The sequence below is a fragment of the Rhodnius prolixus genome, unplaced genomic scaffold (genome assembly GCF_049639745.1).
Source record: "Rhodnius prolixus isolate KJV_2025 unplaced genomic scaffold, Rpr scaffold_11, whole genome shotgun sequence".
NCBI classification, from domain to species: Eukaryota; Metazoa; Arthropoda; class Insecta; order Hemiptera; family Reduviidae; genus Rhodnius; species Rhodnius prolixus.
Genome location: NW_027411625.1, coordinates 18,707,944 through 18,735,804, shown reverse-complemented (window position 1 = coordinate 18,735,804; position 27,861 = coordinate 18,707,944). Strand labels below are relative to the sequence as shown.

The 27,861-nt window shown below is 34.2% G+C and overlaps 1 protein-coding gene across 10 annotated transcripts in view; it reads left to right on the top strand.

The window, feature by feature from the left end:
* LOC141459222 (DNA-dependent protein kinase catalytic subunit-like) overlaps positions 1–27,861 on the top strand; it is a 123,651-nt gene that overhangs the window by 43,958 nt on the left and 51,832 nt on the right. For 9 of the 10 annotated variants that reach the window (XR_012461424.1, XR_012461425.1, XM_074138031.1 and 6 more), the window contains 11 exons: positions 58–223; positions 297–490; positions 1,126–1,279; positions 4,874–5,096; positions 11,294–11,527; positions 12,889–13,177; positions 14,944–15,090; positions 21,083–21,303; positions 22,077–22,349; positions 22,676–22,855; positions 22,928–23,117. Coding sequence is in view for 8 of the 10 variants with exons in the window: in XM_074138031.1 (XP_073994132.1) it covers positions 58–223; positions 297–490; positions 1,126–1,279; positions 4,874–5,096; positions 11,294–11,527; positions 12,889–13,177; positions 14,944–15,090; positions 21,083–21,303; positions 22,077–22,349; positions 22,676–22,855; positions 22,928–23,117 (2,271 nt within the window). In the remaining 2 variants the exon portion in view is untranslated. The remainder of the gene's footprint in view (positions 1–57; positions 224–296; positions 491–1,125; positions 1,280–4,873; positions 5,097–11,293; positions 11,528–12,888; positions 13,178–14,943; positions 15,091–21,082; positions 21,304–22,076; positions 22,350–22,675; positions 22,856–22,927; positions 23,118–27,861) is intronic. The other variant, XM_074138030.1, reaches the window with a different exon arrangement.

Here is a 27,861-nt window from a genome sequence, read left to right as displayed (position 1 = left end):
ATCATACTAGGATAGGGAATAGGACTAGCTGGGAATAAATGCAATCTACTGATTCAGGGCCGTGCGGACAGGGCACACGACGGAGTGAGAGATCTCGCAGCCACTTGCGGCAAAGAATTCTTCCATTGCGTGTTGGACAACAGAAGTGTAGATATTTGTGCTCGTGTTCAACCGTACTTCGACATTATTATTCACGGCTTAAGTGATATCAGAATTCAGAGTGGTGGGTATTTCCGTTTTTAAAATAACATATAGCAGGCTAGTACTGACTGTCTCAGACTATGATCAATTTTCAGTGGCAATGAAAATGTTGAGTCGCATTTTGCCAGAATTACTAGAAGATGTGCAATTTTTGAACAATTACTACATACATGTGATACATAGTTTAATTTGCAGTCTAAATTTAAATCCTATGGAAAGTGATGATGCAGATGCGGCACTGGTTGTCGTGTGTAATGCAGTCGAGAAATGTGGACCAGTCATTTGTCAGGTATCAAGCAAATTCTATTTTAGTTTACTTATTAGAGTCAAGCTTCCATTCAAGCATTTGAAAATACATACATACATACATACATAATATGTTTACGGTCACTAAAACCAATATATATTCATATTTAGCGTCCTTTAACCAGTTGTCGATTTTGTTGGTATACAATTTTTTCTTCCCTATAAAAAAGCTGCTTCTCTGCCTATACAGAATCTCAGGATTTAAATTTAGTGGTGTCCTACAGCTGAGTGAGCGTATCAAATTCATTCTGGTGAGTTCACAAACCGTCTACCTGAGTCAACACAATTAAAGAGCGTTACAGAAGGGTGTTATCCCTAGTGTAATTCGTCGGAGAATAGCCATTTTCCGGGTTGGACTTCTACATAATTCGGGTTCAAATGACCTTGCAAAAAGAATCAAGTCTACCATGTAGATTCAGTACAATGATAATCGATCCTTTATGTAGCGGTCCTCTATTTGAGCGCCAGAGATATCACCTTATACAATGCTGTGTTTTGCGTAGTGTTAATGCAAGGAATGTAGGGTAGGCCCCCTTCCAGTACTCGTGCTTTGATAAGATTTAGAATCGAAGGATTTGCACTGAACCTCATGTTAACATTTGTACTTATTTTTTGCAGGACAATGTTTCCAGGATGCAACCATTTTCATTTGAAGGCAGACATATACTAGACTTGTTGATTTGGCTTTTAGAACAATGTTACACCGGAAATGATCGTTGTCGAGCATCTATTACCAAGGTGTATACACGGTTGAGGAATGTTTGCGTACAAGGTAAAGTTTTTGTTCTTTATAATAAAAACATTTTTTAAAGGCTTATTGTGGACATATTTCCAAAAATGGTTGTCTGCTTGTTTATTTCTTCCCAAACTGGCGCCCTAATGTCCTCAACCCAACAATCCCTTACTTTACCAATTAACTGGGCCCTTTTCAGTGAACAACTTTAACAGAGACTATACTTGAATGTACCACTCGAAACAGGTGAACAACATGGCGACAACGTTTATCACCTGACTAGTAGTATTCAGGAGAGCAGTTGTTATGATACATTGCTACCAGACACCGAACTTTGGCTTCACCTCTCTGTATTAGACAACTCATAACACACACAAAAAAAGGCGTGTCAGAGTTCTACATCCGACAATTATCAAGATCATTATCCGACCTAGGTGCTGGCACTTTTTATAAAAGTTTCCTTGTTTAATGGGCTTTCAAACGGTATATCATTTTCCAGGATTCCTTTTACCTTCGTATGAGAAATTACGTTTGTTTTGCAAGAAAACGTGTTCAAGAGCACTCAAGAGTGTTAGTTATCAAGTTGTTTAATTCATTGAAAACTCTTTTAGATGGACCAGTAGTCAATCTTTAAAGTAGGCTGTCTTAAAATAAGGAATTCAAAGGTTACAAATTGCACTTAAAAAAAAACAAAACAAAAAAACAAGATTTATTCACATTCTTTTCTTTTTCAACAGTGTAGTTATGTATGAAATTGTAATTTGGAGTAAGTACATATGAATTTTTGTTTATAAAAATAGTACTTGTTTAAAATATTTCCTAACATTTTCTCAAATATTTCAGAGAGATCAGAAGTAATTATTATTATTATTTTAAAGTGCAATTTGTAACCTTTGACTTTCTTATTTTAAGACAATCGATATCTTTAAAATTGAAGGTGCTAGGCCATTTCAAAATCTTGTATTTATTAATAATATTTCAATTTTTTAACTTGTTATCAAAAAAAAGAAGAGCACGTGATAGGTCATTTTTATGTATTTTTTCATCCCCTTTCTACTAAAAATATTGCCAAGGCAGTAAAGCTAGTATTTTTCTTAATGTCGAGAAATAAGTCGTTTTCCGCGTGATTTTTCTAAGAAAAATCAAATGTTAAGAGCTGTAGATGTTCTCAAGCATACACAAAATGGCTAAAAATTAATTTCACATCTGTTACAAACAAGAAGGTTTAATAATTATTTGGTAATTTTGGGAGAGTTGCGTTCAATTACCAAAAAAAATGGAAACCAACTGCCCCATATTAAGTGATCAATATCTTTCATGTAAAGGATCAAACTTATTCCTTAATTTATCAAATAATGCACTTTACTCAACTTGTGAAGCATGTACTGTGCCTTCAAAGGTGTCTCCTCAGATACAGAGAGCAGTTGATAACCTCCTGGCTAACCTGGCTTGCTTGCCAGAGGAGGCACCTTTGAAGGCACAGTACATGCTTCCATTTTACCATTTTTTGCTCAGATTAACCGTTTAAGCATGAAATGCATTTGAGCCATCTTAAAATGAACACCCTGTATACAGGGTGATCCATTTAAAACGCATCAATCGCTAATAACTTTTTAGGAAAGCGGAATTTAAAAAAAAAAACGAGTAATCTATATGTTTTTTTGGGTCTAGTTTCCAAATTTTTCACCCCCAATGCTGTATCTTCATTTTTGGCGGAGTTACGGCAAAAAACCTAATCGTGGTTACATAAGGACCACTGGCTTTGACAATGATTATGGAAAGTACATAAAAAACTGTGAAAAATGACGTTAATCCCGATTCGATATCCCCAATATTAGTCGAGATATTTAAAGTTACAATTTTATCCATTTGTGAACGGTTTTCAAACAAAAATAATAATAATTGAAGATTTTAAAGAATGTAATGTAATGTAATGGTTGTGGGAGAATCAGAATAAATTTGTTTTATCATCAAATAAAATCAACCATTGCATCATTTTAATGTACCCCGTATGCAAGACTTCTTGACCTATGATTACGGTAAGAATATCTTGCGAGGAAGGGACGGGTGTTGGTCTAGTGGTCAAGAGCGTGGGTTTGTAAGTTGGAGATCCCCAGTTCGAATCCCGCAGTCATTTATAATACTTAATACATCGTAATACTTGTTTTAATAAAATGTTGACATATGCGGGATTCGAACTGGGGATCTTCCCCTTTCAAAACCGCGCTCTTTTGGCGCAGCACCTCTTCTCGGTATTCTCAGCACACTCTGACATACATGACCCACGACACACAAAAGATGTCAACAACATAGATATATCGTTGACATATCTCTCCGTCTTTCTCTACCGCCAAAACACTTCACTCCAACAAAATTCAAAACCATTATTCACTCCCTTCATAGGAAAGAATCTGCTTGCTACGACTTCACCCCAGACAATATTCTGCAACGGCTTCCAATAAAAGCAATAGTCTCCATCATTCCCTCATTATTATAAACTTTCCACGTGGCTGACCTTCCCCTTTACCCAAGTACAAGCATTTACACCTTCGCAGACGATACTGCCATTCTCTCCTTAAATACTGTTCCTGTTATCGCTACCAGATCCCTCCAGGCTCATCTTGATATCCCTGAACCCTGGTTGGAGCAAATGGAGAATAATGGTCCATGGAAACAAATCCCACTGCATATCACTCTAGAAATAACACTTCCTCCAGTGTATTTGTATCACTTCTCTGTACCTGTAGCGGATACCGCTCGTTATCTTTGAATATACCTTGACAAGCGACTCACGTGGAATCCACATACTAGACTCAAACGACTTGGACTCAACCAGAGATATTGTATGCTGAAGAGACTACTTGTTAAACTATTAGAACTGATTCTTACAAACAAGAAAAGACTGTACTTAGCCTTACTTGTTGCTATAAGTACTTTAACTGTACGGAACAGCGAAGCGTTCAAACCTAAACAGAATCCAAACCAGTCAAAAAAATCGTGCGAACGATCACTGAGGCACCTTTTTATGTTAGCAACCATACCATCCACACCGATCTCCGAATCCTATTTGTTCCTGGCGTTGCCCACTCTCGCCATTTCAAATTCCACTCCAAAGGTTTCGTGCGTCATAATCCCTTAATCGCAACTTGTCACGCACTACCCTCCAGTCAAATCCTTCTCGTGGAGTGAAGCGACAATGGCTTTGCAACCACCTGGTCGAGAGATTAACAGGGCATCTTTCGAATTTAATTCATTCGGTATTTTTGCACTGACTTCTTTCAAGCCTTTATTTTGTTAATTATGATTTATACTTTATAACTTCATTTTGATTTTTATGCTGTACTTGTACATCTATTTGCTTGTTGCGTCAGTGTAATAGACAGTTACATTAATAAGGGGGGGGGGAATAGATGGAGACCTTATTGAAATTCTTTTCAGGAAAATTAATCAGCGACTTCTCAGATGCTAGAGTATTATCTTTTATTGCATTTAATCTATACCATAGCGGACTTTAGTGTGAAAAATTTCAATTCTGAAGAAAATATACGTTAAAACGTTGTAAAAGAAATTTGTGCGAATATTGACGCTAGATATGTATATTATATATTATTACTATATTATGTTTTTGTTTAGAAAATTTAAAACTTGAACCTCCTTATTCACTTGAACACCTTGAAGTTTCAATACTTAGGAAAGTAAGTTTAACGAAGCTACAGTTTATGCCTTGGATGAGTAGTGCTACCGAGATAACAGATGTACTGAAGTGGGTGAAGTTGTTGAATAGATTACTGGAGTGCTATCAGTGGTTGGTAACCAATCTAAAAGTGGACTTGTCCTGTTTGGAGAGAGACATAAAGTAAGTGCCAATTCTTGCTTTCTTTAAATTTGCAATATTCAGTAGAAGATACAAAAATTGGACAATTTATTTATTTAATACAAGTTGGACTAGGAATTTTAAAGCAGTCAAACAGTAATTAGGTTCAAATAAAAAGTTTTACCTCTATAACGAGAAGGTTTTTCTAAGCAGTGTTCTACACAATGAACAGATAAAAACACTGAATTTCCCAGCAACCAAACCAGTATTCGACCAGTTATTACACCGTTATTCTTCCCATTTTCTTATACATTTTTACATTATTTCTTATTTACTTATTGTAAAGTAAAGCGGATTTTATCCTTCATAGAATGCATGTTTTTGGATCCCTAACCGGTTTCGAACTTTCATTTATCATCAGAGGTGATTAGTCAGTTTGGTTTAGGAAATTTGACTTTTTTAGAAAACTGTGATTCCATCTAACGCTACACTTGCTGAGTGAAGGAAGTTTAATGGTTTGTAAGTATGTTATTTAAACTGTTAATGAACACTAAAAGTTGCTTATATAAATAGCGAAATAAAATTAATGAAAACTAGTATGCAGGTTATGAATGTTTAGTGCATAGGTAATGTTTTAGAATTGTATATTTCGAGATGTTTTTTGTATGAGGGGGCGCGCGAATTTAAGCAGGAAACAGAATTATACCTAGTTCATAGTATTAAAAAGGCATTTCATTTTAACTCTATTCCAAATTATTCACGTGATTTATCTTTATTCTGAATAATCATCACATTCACTCGCACATTAAAAAGAAAAAGGGAAGTTGGAGTTGGTCTTTTACTGTCGTAATTTGAATCGCAGAGTTAAATCAAATTTCATTCTTGAATTCGTTATGACGCGAGAATGCGAGAGCACAAATTACATACAGTTAATAACAAATAAATAATACTTGTAATCAAAATTCATGCACTTTCTAATTTTAATTTAATGTAGTCCCTTTAATTGAGAACTTGTAAACCGACGATTTTTACTTCCTTCTGCTGCGCTAAACTTCTACCAAAATCAGATTTCAAAAACAAAAAAAAAGTCGGTATGTACGCATTTTTAATTTTTACGTCAAAACAATTACATATATTTTTCATTAACTTTTTTTTAAAAACAAATGCAATCAAACCTCCTATTAAAATCAATCTAAGTTAAATGGGTAATACACTTTACAGAATAAATATTTTGTATTTGAAAATGGCCAGCATAAGGGTCTGTGACATCTAATACATTCTAAAAAATATGATACTAGAAGTATGAATGAAATGTAGGGTACTTACTGATTTGTGTACCTTTTGGCGTTTAATCAACCATTATACTTGACTTTTAAAACTGTAAGTTTTTATTAAGGAGATTTTTGTACCTTTCGGATAGATTTTTCTTTTTGTTCCTTGATTGGAACAAATTTATACATACAATGATTTTTTAAATATATGGGCATCGGTAATAACTGACACAAGATATGGGGAAATTGGATACAAGTTACTGGGAAGAAGCTGGAGAAATTTTGTGGAATTAAGTGATGAATAATTACAACCTATTAAGAGGGATGATAGAAAGGAAATTGCGATTACAGTACCTTCCAATAAAAAAAAGAGATAAACTTTGATAAAATTACTTCCTTTTAAGGGATGTAAGAGAAAACAAGCTTTGATCACGCAAACTTCTAAAGAAGGGGAAAAAATCGTTTGCAAAATCATCTACTCCATAAAAGAGCAAAATAAATTAAGCTGCGAATACAGCATGATTGCAACACTTCCCTTTGGTAGGTGTAAGAGCAGAATGGCTCTTAAATGTCACGCATTCTAAATTCTTCTTGCCTAATTTGATCAAAGACGGGCGAAGGTTGACAGAGTTATTATTAATAACCGTTTAAAAGGAAGCTTTATTTACGTGGGGCAAATTCTTCTCCTAAGTATATACCATCGTGACCCCAAAAAAGAAGAAGAAGATTTTCGGAAAATGCCGTTTTTGCAACTTTTTTCTCAAAATCTATCAGATCTAGGTTGCAAAAAATTACAGTTACAAAGGAGGATACGCCCTATAATTTAAAGAAAATTTGGTAATTTTATCTTTTATAGAAAAAGAGAAAAAAGTTGTCAAAGCTGGGTGTTTTCCAACGTTACGCTTTTTCGTGCAGTTTTTGACGATCAACCCTTATCTGTTGTAAACCCAGCGAGTCGCTGCTTCCGCTGTCTCTCGTTCGCAGCGCGGCTGCACTCCTTGAGATGCTCTCGATCACACCTGCACACGCTCTTGTCAACTCACTCTCTACACATACACACTCACACACACTAGGGAAGGGTTGGATAAATAATAGCCAAGAACAGTTAACTGGTAAACAGAACAAAAACTTTATTAAATAAATAAAAAGGCAAACTTAAACCATAAAACATAAAAGACTTTATAACTATACTGTAACGAAGTTGACCTGGGCAGAGAAGAAAGGCCTAGATTGTTCTAGAGATTGAACGACCAAAGTCAGTAACAGGCCGCCACTGCATAAACAAAAGGGGCGGTATCTACCTGTGGCAGAGAAGAAAGGCCTAGATTTTTCTAGGGGTTAAGCGACCAAAGTCGGTATCAGGCTACCACTGTGTAGACAAAAGGGCCGGTCTCTACCTGAACTAGAAAGGAATGGGCTAGATTGTTCAAGGAGTTAGTGACCTGTGTAAAAGCCAGCTAAGAGAAAGGCCTCAGTTGGGGTGGTGGCATATGTGTTTTCCCAGCCAGTGATTGACAGGTAGGAGCGAGACAGAGAGTAGGAGGAGGGCGGCCCCAGCTGAGGTGGTGGCAGTATGTTTTCTCCAGCCAATGAACGTCAGGAGGGCGTGGAAACTTATGCTCAGAGAGTTGAAGGAGGGCAGTCCCAGTTGGAGGGAGGCACGCAGTTAAAAGGAGGCAGACACAGCTGGAGAAGTCAGTTTTTAAGGAGTTCTTAATGAGTTGTTAATCAGTTTTTAATCAAGTTTTTAGACAGAGTTTTTAGTGAAGTCTTTGCAGACAGTTATTAGAGTTTAGAGTTATTAGTCAAGTTTATGAGTTAGTTTTGAGAGAGTCAGTGTTGCGGAGTGCTTCAAAGTTAGCTAGTCAGGCGGTTAGTCAGTTAGTGAGTAGAGCTTTGTTTGTGTAGCAGAGACTAGTGCAATTCGGTGCAGTGCGGACCAGTGGTCAGTCGGGGAACAGTTTTGTGGCGTTACGTAGTGAGTAAGTAACAGTAAACTGTTGTGACTGTTGTAAATGGTGACTGTAATGAATAGCGTTAGTTGCTAGTAAATGTTAATGTGAGTAAAGGTAATGTGTTAATAAATCAGGTTATTACTTACAAATTTAGCGAGTTTTATTATTTAATCAAACCCACATATTTAACGTAACTAGTGGCAGGCATTAGTTGTGTAAGTAAAGTTTTCTTAGTAAAAGGACAAGAAAAAAACTTTACAATACGAATGAATATCTGCTATGTAGCATGTTCTTAATATTTATTGTTAAATAGTCTCTACAGTTAACACCCCCGCTATACACCAGGCCGTGTGAGTAAGGGACTAACACACCGACATACAAGCTCACCCATCTTTAAGTTTGATTCTCGGCTTGTGTCGGTCTGTGACTGCCCACTCTCTGCCTAGTCCCTCACTCACCGGCCTTTGCTCCCTCCACCGCTCTTATCGCGGAACTTCTGTTTATTCTCTGTTTCACCTTTAAACCTCACAATACTTCGCCTTTTGTTATTTACCACTTTACACTGTCCTACGGCTAACACTTTTTTCCATTGGATGTACAGCGTCAAGACCCCTAAAAGGCACATCTACATAAAATTCCGAATCGAATGACACCTCATTCATGAAAATCGGTTCGCGCGTTTAAGCGCTACGTTGTTAACAAAAAAGGTAACAAGAAGAACATTTTCTGAAAATGCCGTGTTTGCTCATTTTCAGACACGTATTTTTTCTTCTTCTAAAGAGTAATAGGAACTCCTTATTATTTTAAGCTTGAAAAGGCTTCATTTGTTTGACATGCATCACTTTCTAGTAGGACATATGTAAGTTCTTCCAGTCAGAGTCACAGGATCAATTTTTATCAAAACATCCACTACTGAGACCCAAAGAATATCGGCATTTCTAAGATGCGAGATGATTTAGAGGGTCCAGCTGGATGAAGAAAAGTTACTTTTACTTCATCAAGTTCTTCATTTTTATCTTAAACATATCCAAGCCACCAGTTTCTTTATAGACTACACTGATATAACCTGATATGTCGGCTAATTTTAGTTTATCAGTGAATTTTGAAACTTCCATTTCGCAAGCTTCTGAGTTCATAGAAAAGTTTTTAACCAATATTTTGGATTTACTTCAGGGAATGAAAGCATGATATTGGTGTTCCTTTAATAGCCAATGCTTGAGCAAACCGATTTTTTAAAAAACACTCAGATTCAACATAGTCTTCCTGGGTTGAATATGCAAAGTCTATGTTGGTGATGTTTTCTACTGCCCACTCAAAAAGTTGTAGTGAAGTTTGGATTTGATTTTCATAGGGTCGTTGCAAACTGGCACGAGCTGCCAGTCTCTTTTCCGAACCCCCTACGCTATCACAAGGCCCTTTGCCGACTTAAAACAACTTAAAGAGGCTGTTTGTTATCTCAGCCAAAGAAGACTGTTCTTGAACAAAGATATTGAATTGAGTTATTTTTGTATAATTTGATTGACTGCATAATTTCATTAAAATAATATATTATAATTAATATGATTAATTACTGTAATCATAATTATTAATTCTAAAAATGATTTCAAAATCAATATTTTAAATCTTAATAATTAATTATTATGATTCATTGATTCATTATTACTATTTTCAATTTATGTATCACTTTAATTTAATTTTACTTTTTAAAAAATCTAAAATTTAAGTTTTAAATTTAAATTTAACAAACTTTATTTATCCTAACCCATATGGTGTCGCATATCACAGGAAAGGGCATTATATATACTATAAAATGACACCAATCCCGTCTGTAGCTCAATTAGGAAAGCTTCTACAGTAATTCAAAAACACGGGGTTCCCTGTTTTTCAGCCCATTTTTGGCAACTTTACAGCCCTGTAACTCATAAACCAGTTGACATATCACAGTAAAATTTCATATTTTTCCAAGTCTATACCAATAGTACACATGTGCCAAATTTTAAGAAAATCCGAGATGGTGACGTCAAAAATGGTCTTTTTTTGTGTTGATTTGACATGGAATGACTCCTTATCAGATTATAATGATAGAATTGCTTATTCCAAATTTTAAAAAAATCTGTAAAGCAGATATGTAACTTTGTAATATAGACAAAAAGGAAAATCTATCCAAAAGGTACAAAAATCTCCTTAACAAAAACTTACAGTTTATAATGTTAAGTATAAGGGTTGATTAAACGCCAAAAGGTACACAAATCAGCGAGTACCCAACATTTCATTAATACTTCATTAATAGTTAAGTAATTCTACTGCATTAATTTTCATTAATGTTATTTTTTAGAATTCATTAGATGTCACAGACCCTTATGCTGGCCACTTCATTTATAATACTTTTTGTTATAATTATGATAAATCACATATACATTATATGTACATGCATGTTAAAGTAGAAAAAGACAAAGTTAGAGTCGGCTACTGTCTTGAATTCGTCTTACCGAAATATTCTTCCTATGTTATAAATAACTAGATATTACAGTCAATCTACAGTGCTACTTGAACATATATTTTGTAGGCCAGCATAAGGGTCTGTGACATCTAATGAATTCTAAAAAATAACTTATTAATGAAAATTAATGCAGTAGAATTACTTAACTATTAATGAAGTACATATTAATGAAATGTTAGGTACTCGCTGATTTGTGTACCTTTTGGCGTTTAATCAACCCTTATACTTAACATTTTAAACTGTTTTTTTTAAAAGTTTTTGTTAAGTATCATCGATGTACTCTTCCGCACCTTGACTGTACTTTTTAATTCTAATGTCTATCAATCTCCAGAGAACACCATTTTGTTGGCTGCAGAGGCTCGCATCATTCTTTAGTCTGAGTCAGAATGTATATCTCTAATAATTTAGGTTGTTGCAAGTTATATTGTTAAGTGATCTACTCCTAAGCGCTTGCCCATTGAATTTTAACTGGAACATCTCTTTTCTGTTAATGAACTTTTTTTGTGGTTTCAGCTTAATTTTTGGAATACAGTTGTATATGGAAGTAATTTGTAATATAGAGCAAGAGAATGACTTTTTTGAGTCCCTTTCTACAAGACTGGAAAATCATAACTTTGAAAGTTTAAAAGCTGCTACAGAAATGAGGAAGACTAGTGGATTGTTAGCAATAAAGATTTTGGAGTTGTTTACTATCCTACCTTTAAAATTATTTATACACGCAGACAACTTTTCTAACATGTTGTTACGGTTAGTACTAACTTTATGTTGCATACTTAACAGTAAATGTCTTAGATAACCTACATTTCGTTATGCTGCATTAAAAAAAAAAAAATAAAAAAAAGTAGTTGTATTGCAAAAATACTAGGTAAGCCTCTATTTTCGTAAGGCCTCAGAGTTTTCCTGACTGTCGTTTTTGCGCTGTTATCTCTGGTCAGAAAATGCCAAAAAGTTTTCTTTTTCTAACTATGATTCCTTCGCAATTAAACGGCATAATGCCCATTTCTGAGCCATATTTGCCGAGTAAAAAGGCATGTCATTTCGTGTCGGCGAGGATATCCAAAAAGTTCTAAGACCTGAGGAATCAATATCAGCTGATAGCCACCAGGACTCGCCGTACTTATTGCCACCGACTTTCCCTGAGCTCCCTGGTACGAATTCTTCAAGTTGGTAACGTACCTCTATTTTATGAAATTAGTCTCAATACTATTATTTTACAAATATGAATATATAGTTTTCGTGACCGCAAATTGTTTAACTTAGGATGGAAGATTTGCGAGGAATCGGTCAAATAAAACAACTCGTCTTTTTGCCAACGTTTCGACAAATATATTGTCCTCTTCAGGGCGTGGCTATGCGGGTTGGTTGAGTTACAACTTAAAGTTGGTTATATTGTATGTATAATACAATATATATACATATATGTACACAATTATTATTTTTATTTATTTATCTTTTATTTAAGGCGCGTCAACATCTGAGGTTATTGGCGCCCGGGGCTTCTTTCAGTGCACTGCCGGCCTCCAGACAGTGTTCTCTCGTTACGAACAACACTGTCCATCACCGGGCAGTGAGCTGTAAGAAGCTCCTAGGAAGAGAAAATTTAAGGGTCAGCAGCTGAATTCGAACCCGGGACCTCCGCGTTGGAATCCAATACGCTAACCTCATAGCTAATCCGTTCCCTTATAATAATAATTATTATTTTGTGCATCGACTGCTACGGTCATTTGCGCGAAGGGTGTCTAACTAAAATAAAATAGGTTATTAACTCGTCGCTTTAGTTGAAAACGCTGCAATTTTTGATTAAATTTATTGGAGAATTAGTGACTGACTGAGAATCTTCATCACTAAAATTGCAACCTTCATAGAGGCTGTCTTTCCGCTTTCAGAATTTCATTCTTAGAGTTTCGTTTGGCCAGCAGTATTCGTCATGTTTTCATCTTAATTAGCACCACTGGTGAAGAACTAGTCATATGTCCTGGATGTCCTGGAATGAAACTTCTAGGTTCCAATACGATCTCTAATAATGGAAGAACAGCCAAAACCGATCAGTGTCAAGGAAAACAAGCATAAGTATTTAAGCGAACTTAAACATTTTTCTTCTTTTGTAGTTGTGTGACACAACCTACTAAACTAGGTATTGAGTTGAACGAACAAAATGATAAGTTGCTAACATCAAGTGTGAAAAAAATTATAAAATCTTTAAATGAGAATTACAAAGACTTGTGGCGTACACTGCGGGGGCAGATATTGTCTGCCTTAACGCCAGCTTATCGCACTTTATCTGATAATTTAAAGCGTATATTAAAGGGGAAACTACGATTTACTGACTGCCATATAAACGTGATCAGCTGTATGAAATGTATGTTGGCAGTCGAAGAGGACACAAAAGAAATGCAGGTTAGTAAGTTGATTAGTTCTGTTATCCATAGTGGTTTAACTTGACTGCGCACCATTCAAAAGAAAAATCTGAGAATGAGGTGTCTTTAAAAAAAAAGTACGTTTTTCGATAAATCATTATTTTATTTTCGTTCAACCTAAAGCCCATTACGATGAACTATTGTTAGGAATGTTTCTGCCAGCTCTTGGATCGCTTGCTCCTATCATTCTTTGCTTTAAATTAAACAAAAAAAACTCCAGTTTTAGTTTCGGTAAAATGATGAAATTTTCTCCGGCAATAAAAAGGATTGTAGCTAAACAACCTAGTGGAGCTAAGTCTATGCTTAAACTGAGTTTAATACAAGTTCAATGGCATCAAGTTCTTCAATCTTTTATCATGTTTGAATAAAAGTAGTGTAAACCTCTCTGGTACCTACTTACTTCACAGCGCGCGGTCCTTCTGACGCGCGCGCTCTCCTCGATCTTCTGCAAACACACAATCACACGCACACTTACACGACCATTCACACAGAGAGAGGGGGAGGAAAAGACAGTTAGTTAGTTAGCGATTTATTATTACTATTCTACATTCACTCGTATATACAAACTCTCCCAACTATAATTAAATTTCGGTAACATAAAAACCCCTGAAATGAATAACATTACTAAACTAAAAATATCCCTCACAATAACTAAAACAAAATAAACCAAAACTCTTTTAACTAAAAAATAACCTCTGATAAATTACTATTGACAAGAGTTAATACCTGAACCCTGGTGAGTGGTTAAAGGTGCACAGAGGGCTTAACCTGAGATCTGGCTCACCTCTCGCCAATCGTTTAGTTATATACTTCTCAGCAACTTATGGACTTAACTCGGCAATGGCTTACCACCTTCTGCCTCCGTCACTCTTCCCCACCACTCACCAGGGTTCTTACCTTACTGAACTCTGTCCTCTACCTATTTATTATTTATTATTATTATTGGTACTGAGCACTACCATCACTTTACAGTAGTTTGTAAAGCTGAGCTGCTGAAAAAAACTAGTTTGCGATTAATCCCTTAAAGGAACGGAAATAATAAAAGAAATTACAACTCAAATTGAACTATAACGCTTTTAACAAATAAAGAAACGAAAAATAAACCCTGGTGATACAATAAAATCGGAGTTAATGCCTGAACCCTGGTGAGTGGTTAAGGGTATACAGAGGCTTAATCAGAGATGTACGCTCACCTCACGCCAATCAGCAATTTATCAATTCGCAGCTTCTCCGCAAACCCGTGGTCTTACCTCGGCATGGCTTACCTCCTTCTGCCCCGTCTCACCACCCCACCACCCTCCAGGGTTCTTACCTTACTCGCACACCGTCCTGTACTCTACACATTTCGGCTTTCCCACTCACACTACACACTACCAATACTTTACAGTATCATCAATGTTGCGTGATTGCTGCAGAGAACTTGTTTTTCTTTTTAAGGTCAAATCACCACTTGTAAATGTTTAAAATCATCGCTAAGTTGTGCACTAGTTTAAGGCTTTTTCCACTTCGATTTCACGTTTGCAGCTATTCACTTTTTCAGCATGATGAAGACTAATATAGCGATAGAGACAGTCAAACAGTCATGGTTTGCTAAAAGTTTATGGCTCAGCTAACTGTTTAGGCCGACACTGTGATAAGAAAAACCAACAATTTTTCGTCTCGCTATTATTTATACTTTAACAAAATATTCTGATATGCAGCTGGTAGAACCTGTGATAATAAACTGTTAAAAACATTCTTTTCCAGGAAATCATACTTCATCTTTTGGAAAACCTACCAGTTGTGATAAAAAGTGGTCTGAAAGATGATGGTGGTGTGTATTTACGTCGCAGTCACAATACTCTTGGCGTCACTGCAGACCTCATCACATTACAACTGGCTACTCAGCAATATGTAAGCCAAATTTTTAGTTGAGTACAGGTTAAGTTCGATTTCATTGGATCAGTGCTTCACATTTATTTTTAGCTAGTTGATTGTCTCTTACGTCCATTAAGCAAGACAGTACACACGAAAGTCAAAGACAAAATCACCCCACACAACCCAGAACTGCAAAGACTGCACAGGCACGTGTTCTTAAGAGAACATAAATATTCATAAATACCTCACATTACTAGAAGAAAAACGGGTATTAGCTATGCGGTTAGCGTATTGGATTCCCACTCGGAGGTCCCGGGTTCGAATCCAGCTTCTGACGGCTTTTAGATTTCTCTTTCTAAAAGCTTCTTACAGCTTCTTGTCCGGTGATAGACAGTGTTGTCTGAAACGAGAGAACACTGTCCGGAAGCCGGCATTGCACTGAAAAAAGCTACGGACGCCAATAACCTCAGATGTTGACGCGCCTTCATTAAAAAAATTAGAAGGTAAAATGCTCCAGGATGTAACGTCACATAATGTACCTTTCAAAATATGTCTTATATCATGACAAGGGCACATCAGTACCGAAACGTTTCCTAAATAGATAAACGCTACTTTTCAAAACCTACACCTAGCAAACCTTAGTTCAAAATATTAAAGGAGAAAAGTAAAAGGTCGACACACTCAAAAATAATGTGTGAATACAATCTTTTCTCACAAAATTCTCAAGGTTCTAACTTACTTTTTAAAACTGTCCGGTAGGACAGTTGTATAAGGGCTGACCGTCAAAAACTGAACGAAAAAGCGTAACGTTGAAAAACACCCAACTTTGACAATTTTTTTCTCTTTTTCTATTGAAAATAAAATTCCCAAATTTTCCTTAAAATATCGGGCAAATCCTTCTTTATAACTGTAATTTTGTTGCAACAACGTAGATTAAATAGGTTTCGAGAAAAAAGTTGCTGAAAATGAGCAAAAACGGCATTTTCAAAAAATCTTCTTCTTTTTCTTTTTCTTTTTTTTTTCTTTTTTTTTTCTTTACTATTAATGAAGTATTAATGAAATGTTGGGTACTCGCTGATTTGTGTACCTTTTGGCGTTTAATCAACCCTTATACTTAACATTTGAAACTGTAAGTTTTTGTTAAGGAGATTAGTAATAATAATTTTGGAGGGGGCCTTACATTAAGGGGGCTAACTCCTCCCCCATTCGGTGTACATGGTCGAGACCCCCAAAGGGCACATCTACATAAAATTTCGAATCGAATGACACCTCATTCATGAAAATCGGTTCACGCGTTTAGGCGCTACGTTGTTTACAAAAAAGGTAACAACAAGAACAACAACAATTTTTGAAAAAGCGGTTTTTGCTCATTTTCGGCAACTTTTTTCTCGAAATCTACTAGGTCTGGGTTGTTGCAAAAAAAATACAGTTATAAAGGAGGATTTTCCCAATATTTTAAAGAAAATTTGGGAATTTTATCTTTTATAGAAAAAGAGAAAAAAATTGTCAAAGTTGGGTGTTTTTCAACGTTACGCTTTTTTGTGCAGTTTTTGACGATCAACCCTTATACAACTGTCCTACCGGACAGTTTTAATTACTAATCTTTCTACAACGCTTAGTCCGATTTTGCTAAAATTTAGCAGGAAGAAGCAGTTAAAGCTTCCCTACGTGAATCTAAAGTGACATCATGCCCTTACACCTACTAAGAGGAAGTTCTGCAATCGTTCGAATTATCGACGTACGAACTGATTTAAATGAATGAATTATCATTCAATTTGAAATTTTAGATACAATAGATTCGGCTTTTGGGTTCTCGATGGTACATACTTAGGAGGGAGTTTGCCTCACGTAAATAAAGCCCCCTTTTAAACGGTTATTAATAATAATTCTGTAAATCTTCACCCGTCTTTGATCAAATTAGGCAAGAAGAAGAATTTAGAATGCGTGACTTTAAGTGTGTTCCTGATCTTACACGTACTAAGGGGAAGTATTTGCAACCATGCCGTATTCGCAGTAAACTTTGCCCTGTTTACGGACAAGAACTGTAATTGCAAATCATTCTTCTTTCCCCTCTTTAGAAGTTATTGTGATCACAGCTTTTCTCTTACATCCCTTAAGAGGAAGTAGTGTTATCAAAATTTATCTTTTTTTTTTATTGGAAGGTAATGGAAATTGCAATTTTCTTTCTATTATTTCTCTTAATGGGTTGTGACTATTCATCACTTATTCCACATCATTTCTCCACTCTCCATCTTCTTCCCACCAACTTGTTACCATTTCCCCATAATATGTAATTAATAATTAATCTTGTTCGTTAATATTAAATATTAATGTAGTTTTCTTCAATTACGTTGTTAATCTAGGAGTTCTTCCTACAATGTTATATATTTAAAATACAAAATAAATATGCATATTTTTAGTTGGTAAAATAAAACTTCTTTACAACATGTTCTGAATTAAAGGGCTACATTAAATTAAAGTTTGAAAATTAATGAACTGAATTACAAATATTACCTATTTGTTATTAACTACATATGTAATTTGTGCTCACTTAAGACGAATTCAGGACTGAAATATCGTTTTAACACCGAAATTCAAATTACAACAGTAAAAGACCAATTCTAACTTTTAATTTTTCTACCTTAATGTGTGAGTGAATGTGATGATTATTCAGAATAAAGATAAATCACAAGAATGATTTGGAATAGAGTTAAAATGAAAAGCCTTTCTAATACTAACTATGATGATGAGATACATCTTATTATTCTAACAGAAAAATATTTATGGGTGATAAAAGGCCAGCACAAAGGTCTGTGACATCTAATATATTCTAAAAAATATGATACTAGTATGAATGAAATGTTGGGTACTTGCTGATTTGTGTACCTTTTGGCGTTTAATCAATTCTTATACTTAACTTTTAAAACTGTAAGTTTTTGTTAAGGTTTCGATAATATTTGCTAGATGTTATTGAATAGATACACTATAATAAAGCGGTACTTAAGAGAAAAGTGGATGTGTGGCCTTTTATCTCCCCCAGAAACCCTTAAAAATAACTTTTCTTACAAAATATTTATAAAATAAAAGTGATGTTGCCCCAACATTTTCTGTTGGTTCCTCTGAACGAAATATCATATTTATTTGAATTTGCTGCGATTTTCAATGTTTTAGCTCATAAGTTGAGCACTGACTGAAGAAACAATCACAGCCTTACTTCTAAAAACCACATTTTTATTCTCAGTATAACTAAAAACCATATCTAAAGTTTAATTACTATAGAAAATCATAATACATTCTCTATCGAGCTAAAAAGAGGCTTTCTTTTACGAGAAAGTAATGAGTGCTTCTTTTGCAAAAGAACATCGTTTACTGGGACGGGTTCTCAAGAGTTTAAGTGATCTAGGTTGTTGATTATTTATTTATTGTTACTTGCTTATAATATTACAATTGTAGCAAGGGGTTGACCTGAGCATTTCAGACATCACACGCACTCACTCACACCCACACCACACTAAGAGAATAAAAGCAACTTAAATAAATTCACTCAAATGGACACTTATATAAATTTAAATAGCTTCTATTAAATTATTGCGGTTTTAAACTGCTGATTTCAACAGGACAGACTTCAGAATACAAAACATTAATACTAAAAGTTAAAAAATAAATAAAATAAAAACTACAGTGGATTCATAAAATATTACTAAACAGAAATTATTTAAATCACTAATACATTAATAAAGAATTGAGAAAGTAATACATAAAAATAAAAGTAAATAATTATCTTCATATTTGTCATGCTCCCAATTAAAGAGCGAAAATAAATAAAAACTATCTATGAACATATCTACAGAGGGAAGTAATACTAAATTTAAGTAGAATTACTTTATAGTTAATCCAGTTAGATGAGATAATCTATTCCTAAAACTTATTGTGCAATTATATCTATTTTAACAGTAAAAATGTAGACGAATTAAATAAACATTTGTTAGTAGTCGTATATAAATCAGTTATAAAGAGTGATATGTTAGGAAAGAACCGAACATACAAAAGTATTTTTAATTATAACAATAAACCTTCGTTTAACTCAGAAGTTAGAGACCTGAAACGACAGGTGAGATGTTTATTTGTATGTATAACAATTTTAGAAAAAGATGTGAATTATTCTGATCTGCTCGTAGACTTTCTCTAGTTTATAAACAACTATAAACAAACTTTAAAAAGGGAGAAAGTCAGTAAACATTGGAAATAATGTCCAAACTTGAAAATATTAGAAACAGTTAAGATTTCTGAAGTACAGTTAAACATTACATTACGAATTCTGTGCAAGATGACAAAATTGATGTAAATACTTTCCTACATTATTTTAAAACTGTTTACTTGCCAATTAAAGTCTTCTGTATAAAAAATGCGATAATCCAATCTTCTAATATTCCAAAAAAAATTCCGAGGGAAGATTAAGGAGCGGTCAAACATTTTGTACACAAATTTCTTTTTTTTTTACCGACGTGTCGGCTAATTTATTGCCTCTTTCAGGGTAATATAAATTTTTAGATTGCATGTTTAACCTGCATCATCATAACTGTTGCTAATTCCAAAAAATCACTTTGAAATCATTCGCCATAAGACTGTAGGAGGGGGACTTCTAACGCTTTTGTCCTAAAAGTGAATCTGAAGCTTTCGTACTCTTTTGAGATTCTTTCCTGGTCCTGAGGGTTTTACCTGAAGTTTCATTCGTTAACAATTGAGCTGTAGAATTTCTATTTATGGATGTTGCCAAGATTTCAGATGCTAATAACATCAGATGTTACAAATTCATACAGATCATTCTCACATAGATGTTACAAATTCATACAGATCATTCTCACATAGATGTTACAAATTCATACAGATCATTCTCACATAGATGTTACAAATTCATACAGATCATTCTCACATCTAATTCGAATTACTCCAGAGCTTTCATTTTGCCAAACTTTCTTGGAATTGTTAATGAACCAAATATATTTAAATAGTAGATTTTGCCTTAAACTGTTCACCTCACGAAACAATGAGGAGGCTGTTTTAATTCATTGACAAATGTAGGCAATTTGGCAGGGTCATCAAATAATTCTGAAGTTAATTTATTTTTTGATAATTTTCTCTTGTTTAAAAGGCTTGTTTTTCAACTTCACTAATAAATTTTAATAGAATTGAAGGGGGATATTTTTTACTTTTATGTTTGGGTTTCAGTCTGAAAAAACTAGACGCTTTTTCCAAATATTATCAAACACAATGTCTTCTCTAACATTGTAACTTGGAGAGTGAAATTCTCATCTTCTTTACGGGGATATTTAAAATTTTCACTGCTTTATATTTGCAATATTGAATACTTTCAGTTCAATAAAAATACAATCAATTATATCTCTTATTTTGTTATTATCCTGTTTTAATTCTGTATTTCTTAGAGCCCTAATCGATCCCTATATCTCGGAAACAAGCTTTATAATTTCTTTCTTAAAACTGTTAATTTTGTTTTTATATGCCTTAATTTGGTCTCTAGTAGAAGTAATTGCATTTGATTAAAAATCAAACTTTTCAAATAGCACACTCACTAATTTGTTTTCAATATTGAAGATATTTTCAGTGGACGGAACTTCTTCTTTTAGAACACGTATCCTCACTATTCATACTTGAAGTTGAATTAAATCAAACGAATATTAACTCTTTGTTAAAATAAGATTTTCTCAAACTGTTGAATAAACCAAAAGCATATTTAAAAAATTAAAAATACAAAGAAGTCCGAAAATTTTTGACTAGTACGTGTGTTTTTCTCTTAAAAATCTTCTCTACATACAAAAAAAAAAAAAAAAAGTTCAAAGACAGATCAAAGAAACACATGTGATCACTATAAAAACCAAGGTCGAACTCCAAGTTAACCAAGATAATGCAGCCAGTTTAGTATGCTGTTAATGTTATTATATTTTTTGAATGTATTTGATATATATCACATGTTGTATCACAACGTGATACAACATTTTTTTGTTTCAAGCAGCAACAAGTGTGGCAAGATTTAACTCATTGTAACTGTCGGAGTTTTGAGCACATAGATTACTGTGTTTGCCAGATTTATTTTACTTTATTCATCGATGTCTTTGGAAAACATATATTGGGCAGATGTGATAAAGTAGAAATTGGAAACTTATGCTCTAAAATGAAATTAAACGTCATTAATAACTTACTACAAAATTTTCATTATGATTTATTGAAACGGTGAGTCAACACTGTACATATAGTTGCTAGACCTTATTATTGACTAAGCTCGTAGCTGTTGCATAGTTGTGTACAACATACATAGAAATGCTTTGGACAGTACACAATGGTGGTAGAATAGTATTGAAAAGAGGGAGCGGTCGAAGCGGTTTTCAGTCATTCTAATCATAAAGATGTATTGTAACACGTTAACAGTCGTGAACAATAGCTTAGAGCAAGCTCGATCTCAACAAGCAAGCTCCAAAGCTGCCTGTATAGCTCATCGCCGTTGCTCAATTTGAATAACCTCGCTTTTATCGCTCCCTAGCGATATAGAAGATATGGAGCAGAATTTCTTTCGCAGTCAAGAAAAAGCTGTAGTGACCATTGCAGATCCAGCGGGCTCATGTGTCTCCTAATCCTATTGACTCACTCCAACTGTTCAAACCTTTACATATTAAGCAGCTCTTCCGTAAACTTTGACAAAGGTACTGAAAAGGTCTCTTTTATTCGCCTTTACCTGTCGCAACGAGCCTCAAATTTTGCCGCCAATCTAAAACCTGATTTCTGACTGCGATGTAGCCGCACGCTGCAGAAGGGTTTCGACGTAATGGATTTGTATTTTTTGAATGCCAAGCTAAGTAGTCGTGCCCTATACAGCCTCATGCTACCACGTTTCCGAAATGAACATGTTACGGAGCCCCAATGCGCTCACTTCTAACGAATTAAAAGTACTGTTACCTTTTAATCCTATTTTTTCAAAATACCGCTAATGACAATTTGGCATTTTTCAGATTTCTATCCATACTAAAATATGCAATCATTGGACAATCACGAGAATTAATTAATTGGGCTAACAGAAATGCTAATAACTTGAAAGTATTTACTAACTTATTACATAATTTTTCGAGTTACGATCAGCAGATGACTAATGAGTATATGCTGAAAGATTGCTTGGTGCAGACTCATTTTCAGGGATGGATATTTAATTTGCTTCAAGAAAATGTTTTTAAGATAGATTTTCTACCGTTTATTATTTATTTTTCTCCGAAATTATTTGAAAGTTTGTAAGTATGTATGCCTTTGTAAATTTACTTTTGCAAATTCTTAACCAACCAATAGTTTCCTGATCTTTTGTGACTGAGGTTTTTTCCGTACCGAGTATATTTGTTCAGGAAGTTTTTGGTTGAAAAAGAAATGTTGACGTCAAGGAAGATTCGAATTATTAGGTAGAAGAATGGCTAATGAGGGCTGTTGTTCTGATGAATGGTCTAGAGGTGAACTTTAGGTGTAAATAAACTGCTCAGTTAAAAGCTGCAAATTTTCCAAGTAGCCTAGACATTGCATTTAGAAAATTCCAGACTTAATTTGTTTGATTTTTGTTGTTTTTCAGTATGTCATACGTTAATGAATGCTCAAGGGACTCTGTAAAGCGAATTTGGAATAACCTAATACTCAATTTCGATGTAACGAAAAATGAATTAATTTTATCGCATTTATTGGAAAGTTTGTGTAAGAACAGTTTAAGTGTAATTGCAACCAGCTATAGCATCATTATGAACCATGTGGATAGGTAGCTATCATCCCTCATGGAGCAGCAATTTTCCACAATAAGAAAATGTAATGGAATATTTTTCTTTTACAGGTTATCAAATTCTTGCCAATTACATATTTTAAAAACCGCCCATCAGATATCAATAAATCCTACCATTGGCTTTAAACATCGAAATAATTTTGTAAAACAGTTTTATTTAGTGTTATTACAAAATATGGCTACTTCTGTTACAGTTGAACACTACCAGTGTATATTCAAAGAATTGTATTCATACGATAAGGTAACATGTATTTTATTTATTTAGAGATTTGAATATGCAGATATTATGATATATCCTTGATTCTCTCAAATTCGTATTCACATCGAAGGCAGTTAAAGCTTGGTTCCAACGAGGGGTGTGCGGCACAACTTCGGATCTTTACCTACTGACTTGTCTCAAAAGTTTCTGAATATCCAAAGTTGTGAAACTATTTTAGAGTCTGATTTGAGATCTTTTATAAACTCTTTCGACTCCTCCTCCAAAAAAGAACAGAAAATTCTTGAATAGTCCTTTAACGACGCCACTTTAACAAATGAGATGTTGGTATACAGGTCGTTTTATGGGAAGAGTAGGCGTTTGTGTGCACCCGTTGATATTCCTCATTAGGAGATATGTTTCCTCATTGTGCAAGATCCTTTCAAGGGCAATTTTTTGAAATTAACCGGTTGAAATTAACAGAATGTAATTTGTGCAGATATTGTGGAGAGAAATCATCTGAACATGTCCAACTGCATTTTGTTGAGTTCCATTATCTACAATTTTTAAAAAAAGTGGATTGTTCAGTAAATATACAAGAGTTGGAATTCAATAACGACAGTGTCTTTCCTTCTGTGTGAAGATTTTATACATTTTGCTAAAGGGGTAATGCAAAGATGGCAGCGGCAGGTATTGGAAAGTATATTTGGCATGATGTAAAACAGATATCCTTAGCCATGAAGAGGGCGCACTGTTATGAACAGACAGAAGTATTGATAGAATTGATGATAGAATGGTTCTTATTGGAGAAAACACGTTATAATTCTAAAGACTTTTATTTAAGCCAATGTTCTGACCTTGGACTCTCTACATATCTGCTGAGATAGTTTACTGCAAATGATATGTCTGGCCTAGTCATGGTTGACAAATACAACAGGCTTCCTATCAGCTCACGATACGGTTTCCCTTCAGCAATTGTGTCGGATGTATTCTTCAAAGTTTCCATCGGAGTGTAGGTTGAGTTTGCATACCTCATGTTAAAAGTGTGAAGTATTTTCTTCGTATATTGACTCTGGTTGATGAGAATTGATCCATCCTTCCGCTGTTTTATTTCTATACCTAAGTATTTACTGGGCTTCTCCCCAGGTAGCTTCAAACGTTTTGTTCAATTCCAACATTAGTTGTTCCATTTCATACAGATTTTCTCCTATTACCAATCCATCATCTACATACAGTGCAATTATAATTCCTGATGACTTATTAAGAAATACACATGAATCAGACTTAAATACTTTAAAATTTTTAGTTTCAAGAAAAGATTTGAATTTCTCTCCCCATTTTCTTGGAGCTTGTTTTAGTCCATAAAGACTTTTCTTTAGTAGACACACTTTGTTTTCACTACATTTCTCAACGAAACCTTCAGGTTGTGTAACATATATCTTTTCATCTAATTCTCCATGTAAGAAGGCCGTTTTTATATCAAACTGAAGTATTTTAAATTTTTTCTTTACAGCATGAGCAATGAGAAATCTTATAGAATCATGTTGTGCAACAGGAGCATATGTTTCTTGAAAATCTAATCCTTTTACCTGCTGAAAACCTCGCACAACCAACCTTGCTTTATGCTTCTCTATGGTGCCATCTTTCTTGTATTTCTTTCGAAAAACCCACTTAGTTGTTAACGGTTCTTTATCTTCAGGTAGATCCACAATTTGCCATGTTTTATTTTTATGTAGTGCATCGATTTCTTCTTGCATTGCTTGTTTCCAATTCGGGTTAATTAAAGCTTCTGATGTAGTTAAATTCTCACATTCTCCAATTAGTAGATAATTTTCCAAATCTGGTGGTTTCTTTAATAACCTTCTGTCTCTCAGACTATACTGCTCGTTTTTCTTTTTCTGTTCGTTTTCTTGGTTTGTTTTTCGTTTTTCTTTATCTTCTCTTTCAATTTGTATAGTTTCAGTTTCATTTGTTTCTTTATTTTCTCCTCCCTGCTTTTCAACATATATATCTTCTTTTTCTTGTTCTTTCTCTTCAGACAACAATGTTGGTTCCTTTTGTTCTTCATAGTTCATATATTCATCTTACTTTGGTTACTGCAAATATCAAGGGATATTGCTTTCTCATGTCTTGATTGAACAAAGATGACGTCTCGTTCTACTTCAACTTCACCTTTTTCTGGGAAATAGATTCGAAGCCTTTCGAAGATTCACTGTATCCAACAAATAATCCTTTTTTACTTTTAGGATCCCATTTAAGTCGCTTCTGCTTCGGCACATGCACAAAGACAGTTTCACCAAAAACATGTAACTTACCAATGTCTATCTTTCCTCCAGACTAAACTTCTAATGGAGTTTTCTTTTCTACACTGCTTTTGCCAGTCATGTATAAACATAAAGTATATATTGCAGTGTTTACTGCTTCTGCCCAAAGTGATTTCGGCAAGCTTTTGGCATGAATCAGGGTCCTAGCGGCTTCAACAATTGTTCTCATTTCCCTCTCTATTCTGCCGTTTTGCTCTGGTGCATACGTACAAGAGACTTGGTGTAAAATACCTTCTTTATTTGTTATTTCTTGTATATAAGAATTAAATATTTCTGTTCCGTTGTCAGATCTTATGATTTTAATGCGATGATTGTACTCGTACATTGTACTCGTATTTTACAAAATTTACACACATTTTAATTTTGTCTTTTACTTCACTTTTATTTCTTAAAAAATAAACCATTCTAAAGTGACTAAGATCATCCTTAACGAGTAAAAAATATCGAGCTCCTCCTAAAGACTCTTCTTCCATCGGTCCACAAAGATCTATATGTAAAATTTCTCCAGGCTTAGTCGCTCTTGAAGTATGTTACTTGTTTGAAAGGGTAATCTATGTTGTTTGCCAATCATACAGGATTCACAAAAGAAATTTTTATCGTCTATGAACTCTGTTCCAGTCAATTCCAAAATTTTTCTAACTTGAGTAACATTTTGATGTGCAAATTTTTCATGATAGGTTCTTAAGCATTCAATCTTTTTTGCGCTATGACAGGTTATAGAACTTGTAGGTAACTTAAAATCCATATAAAATAATTTTTCCTTTTTATTTCCAATTGCATAGACCAAATTATTCTTCATAATTTTACAACCATTTTTCGCATAGACCATACTATAGCCCATTTCTGTAGCTGCACTGGTAGAAAATAAATTAAATTTTAAGTTGGGGACATACAGCACTTTGGTGAGAGCAGTAGGAATGTAAGTTTTACCATTATATACTAATATTTCAACTGTACCTTGTCCAAGAGCTTGGAGAAAAGAACCATCTCCAATTTTAATTGATAAAGGTTCTTCATATTTCATCTATTCTTCAAACCATTCCTTTTTGATACACATATGATCACTTGCTCCGCTGTCCGAAATCCAGGAGTGTTCATCAGCTAATATTTCAATCAAATTTAAACTAATAAAGGCTGCTTTCTTCTTTTGTTTATAATTAGTATTTCTATTTTGTTTATATTCTTCTTTTTGAAACTTAATCGGGCAATCAGCAATAATGTCCTATACGACCACAAAAATGGCATGGAAATTTCTTATTTGCCGGCTTCTGAAAGTTTTTTGATTGTTGATACTTTTCTTTTTGCTTAGAGTACCTATTCATCCTCTTTGAAGTAAAGGCATGTACATTATTAACATTTAAACTTTCATTTTCTTTCATTCTTCCTTCTTCAATAAATAGACGAGAAGTTAGGTTACTTAACGTTCTTTGTTCTTCTGATACAGATTCCCAAGCTGACACAAAATGTTTACATTCTGGTGGTAACGATGACAAAATCTTGGTCATTAACATTGTATCACTAATGCTCTCTTTTTGTGCCTTCTATTTAGCTACTAAAATTTCTAAATTTGATATATGTGTTCCCAAACCTCGATTTTTAAACTGATATTCAAAAAATTGCTTTTGTAAAAGATAATTTCCTACATTTGACTGTTGCTCAAATAAGCTACATAATTTATTCCACATTTCATATGACGTTTTGCAGTTCAGCAAATATGATATAATTCTGTCCTCAATAAGTGTTATAATGAGGCCCTGAGCTCTTTCATCATTACAAACTTTTTCGGTTGTTAGCTTCAATTTGTGGAGTTACTATACAGTCTAACCAGCCCTTTGGGAGGTGTGCTGCTAGCAGTCATAGGGTGAACATCTATATGTAATGTGAAATAAATTTATTGTGATTAACCCCAGTTAGAAAAGTTTGTTTATTGTGAAATTCAGCATAATCATTCTTTAATAGAATCTGCTTATCGTGAGAAAATTTGGAGAAAAAATATCGAATGGTTTCGTAATTACGACAGTTTGTTTAAATTGGTTTTATTTAATCCAGTGCATCTCTGTGTGTGTACGTACTTTGATACTGTCTACAAACAGCGTTATTGCATACAAACATTCGTAAATAGCATATTTATTTTGACTAATAATATAGTAGATTTTGAAAGACATTAATTTAAAACAAGTTAGGAGAAAAATTATTTTAGTAAAATGTTTTAATATAAAGTAATACTTATTCTGTTTTCCTCTAATTGGATAACCAGGCTTTTTAATAATCTTTTCGTATGTCTAAGAAAGCTGAGTATATATTTAAAAAAGATTCAAGCACACCAAAAAGAGTTAGAAGCTCTCCTGAACTCACAAATAGAGTCTCTAAGAGAACTGTAGAAAATATGGGTTCGCCAAAGGAAGTAACTATTAACTTGGAAACTTTGTCTGCTCGGTTTTATTTCTGCCGTAACTAAGAATAGC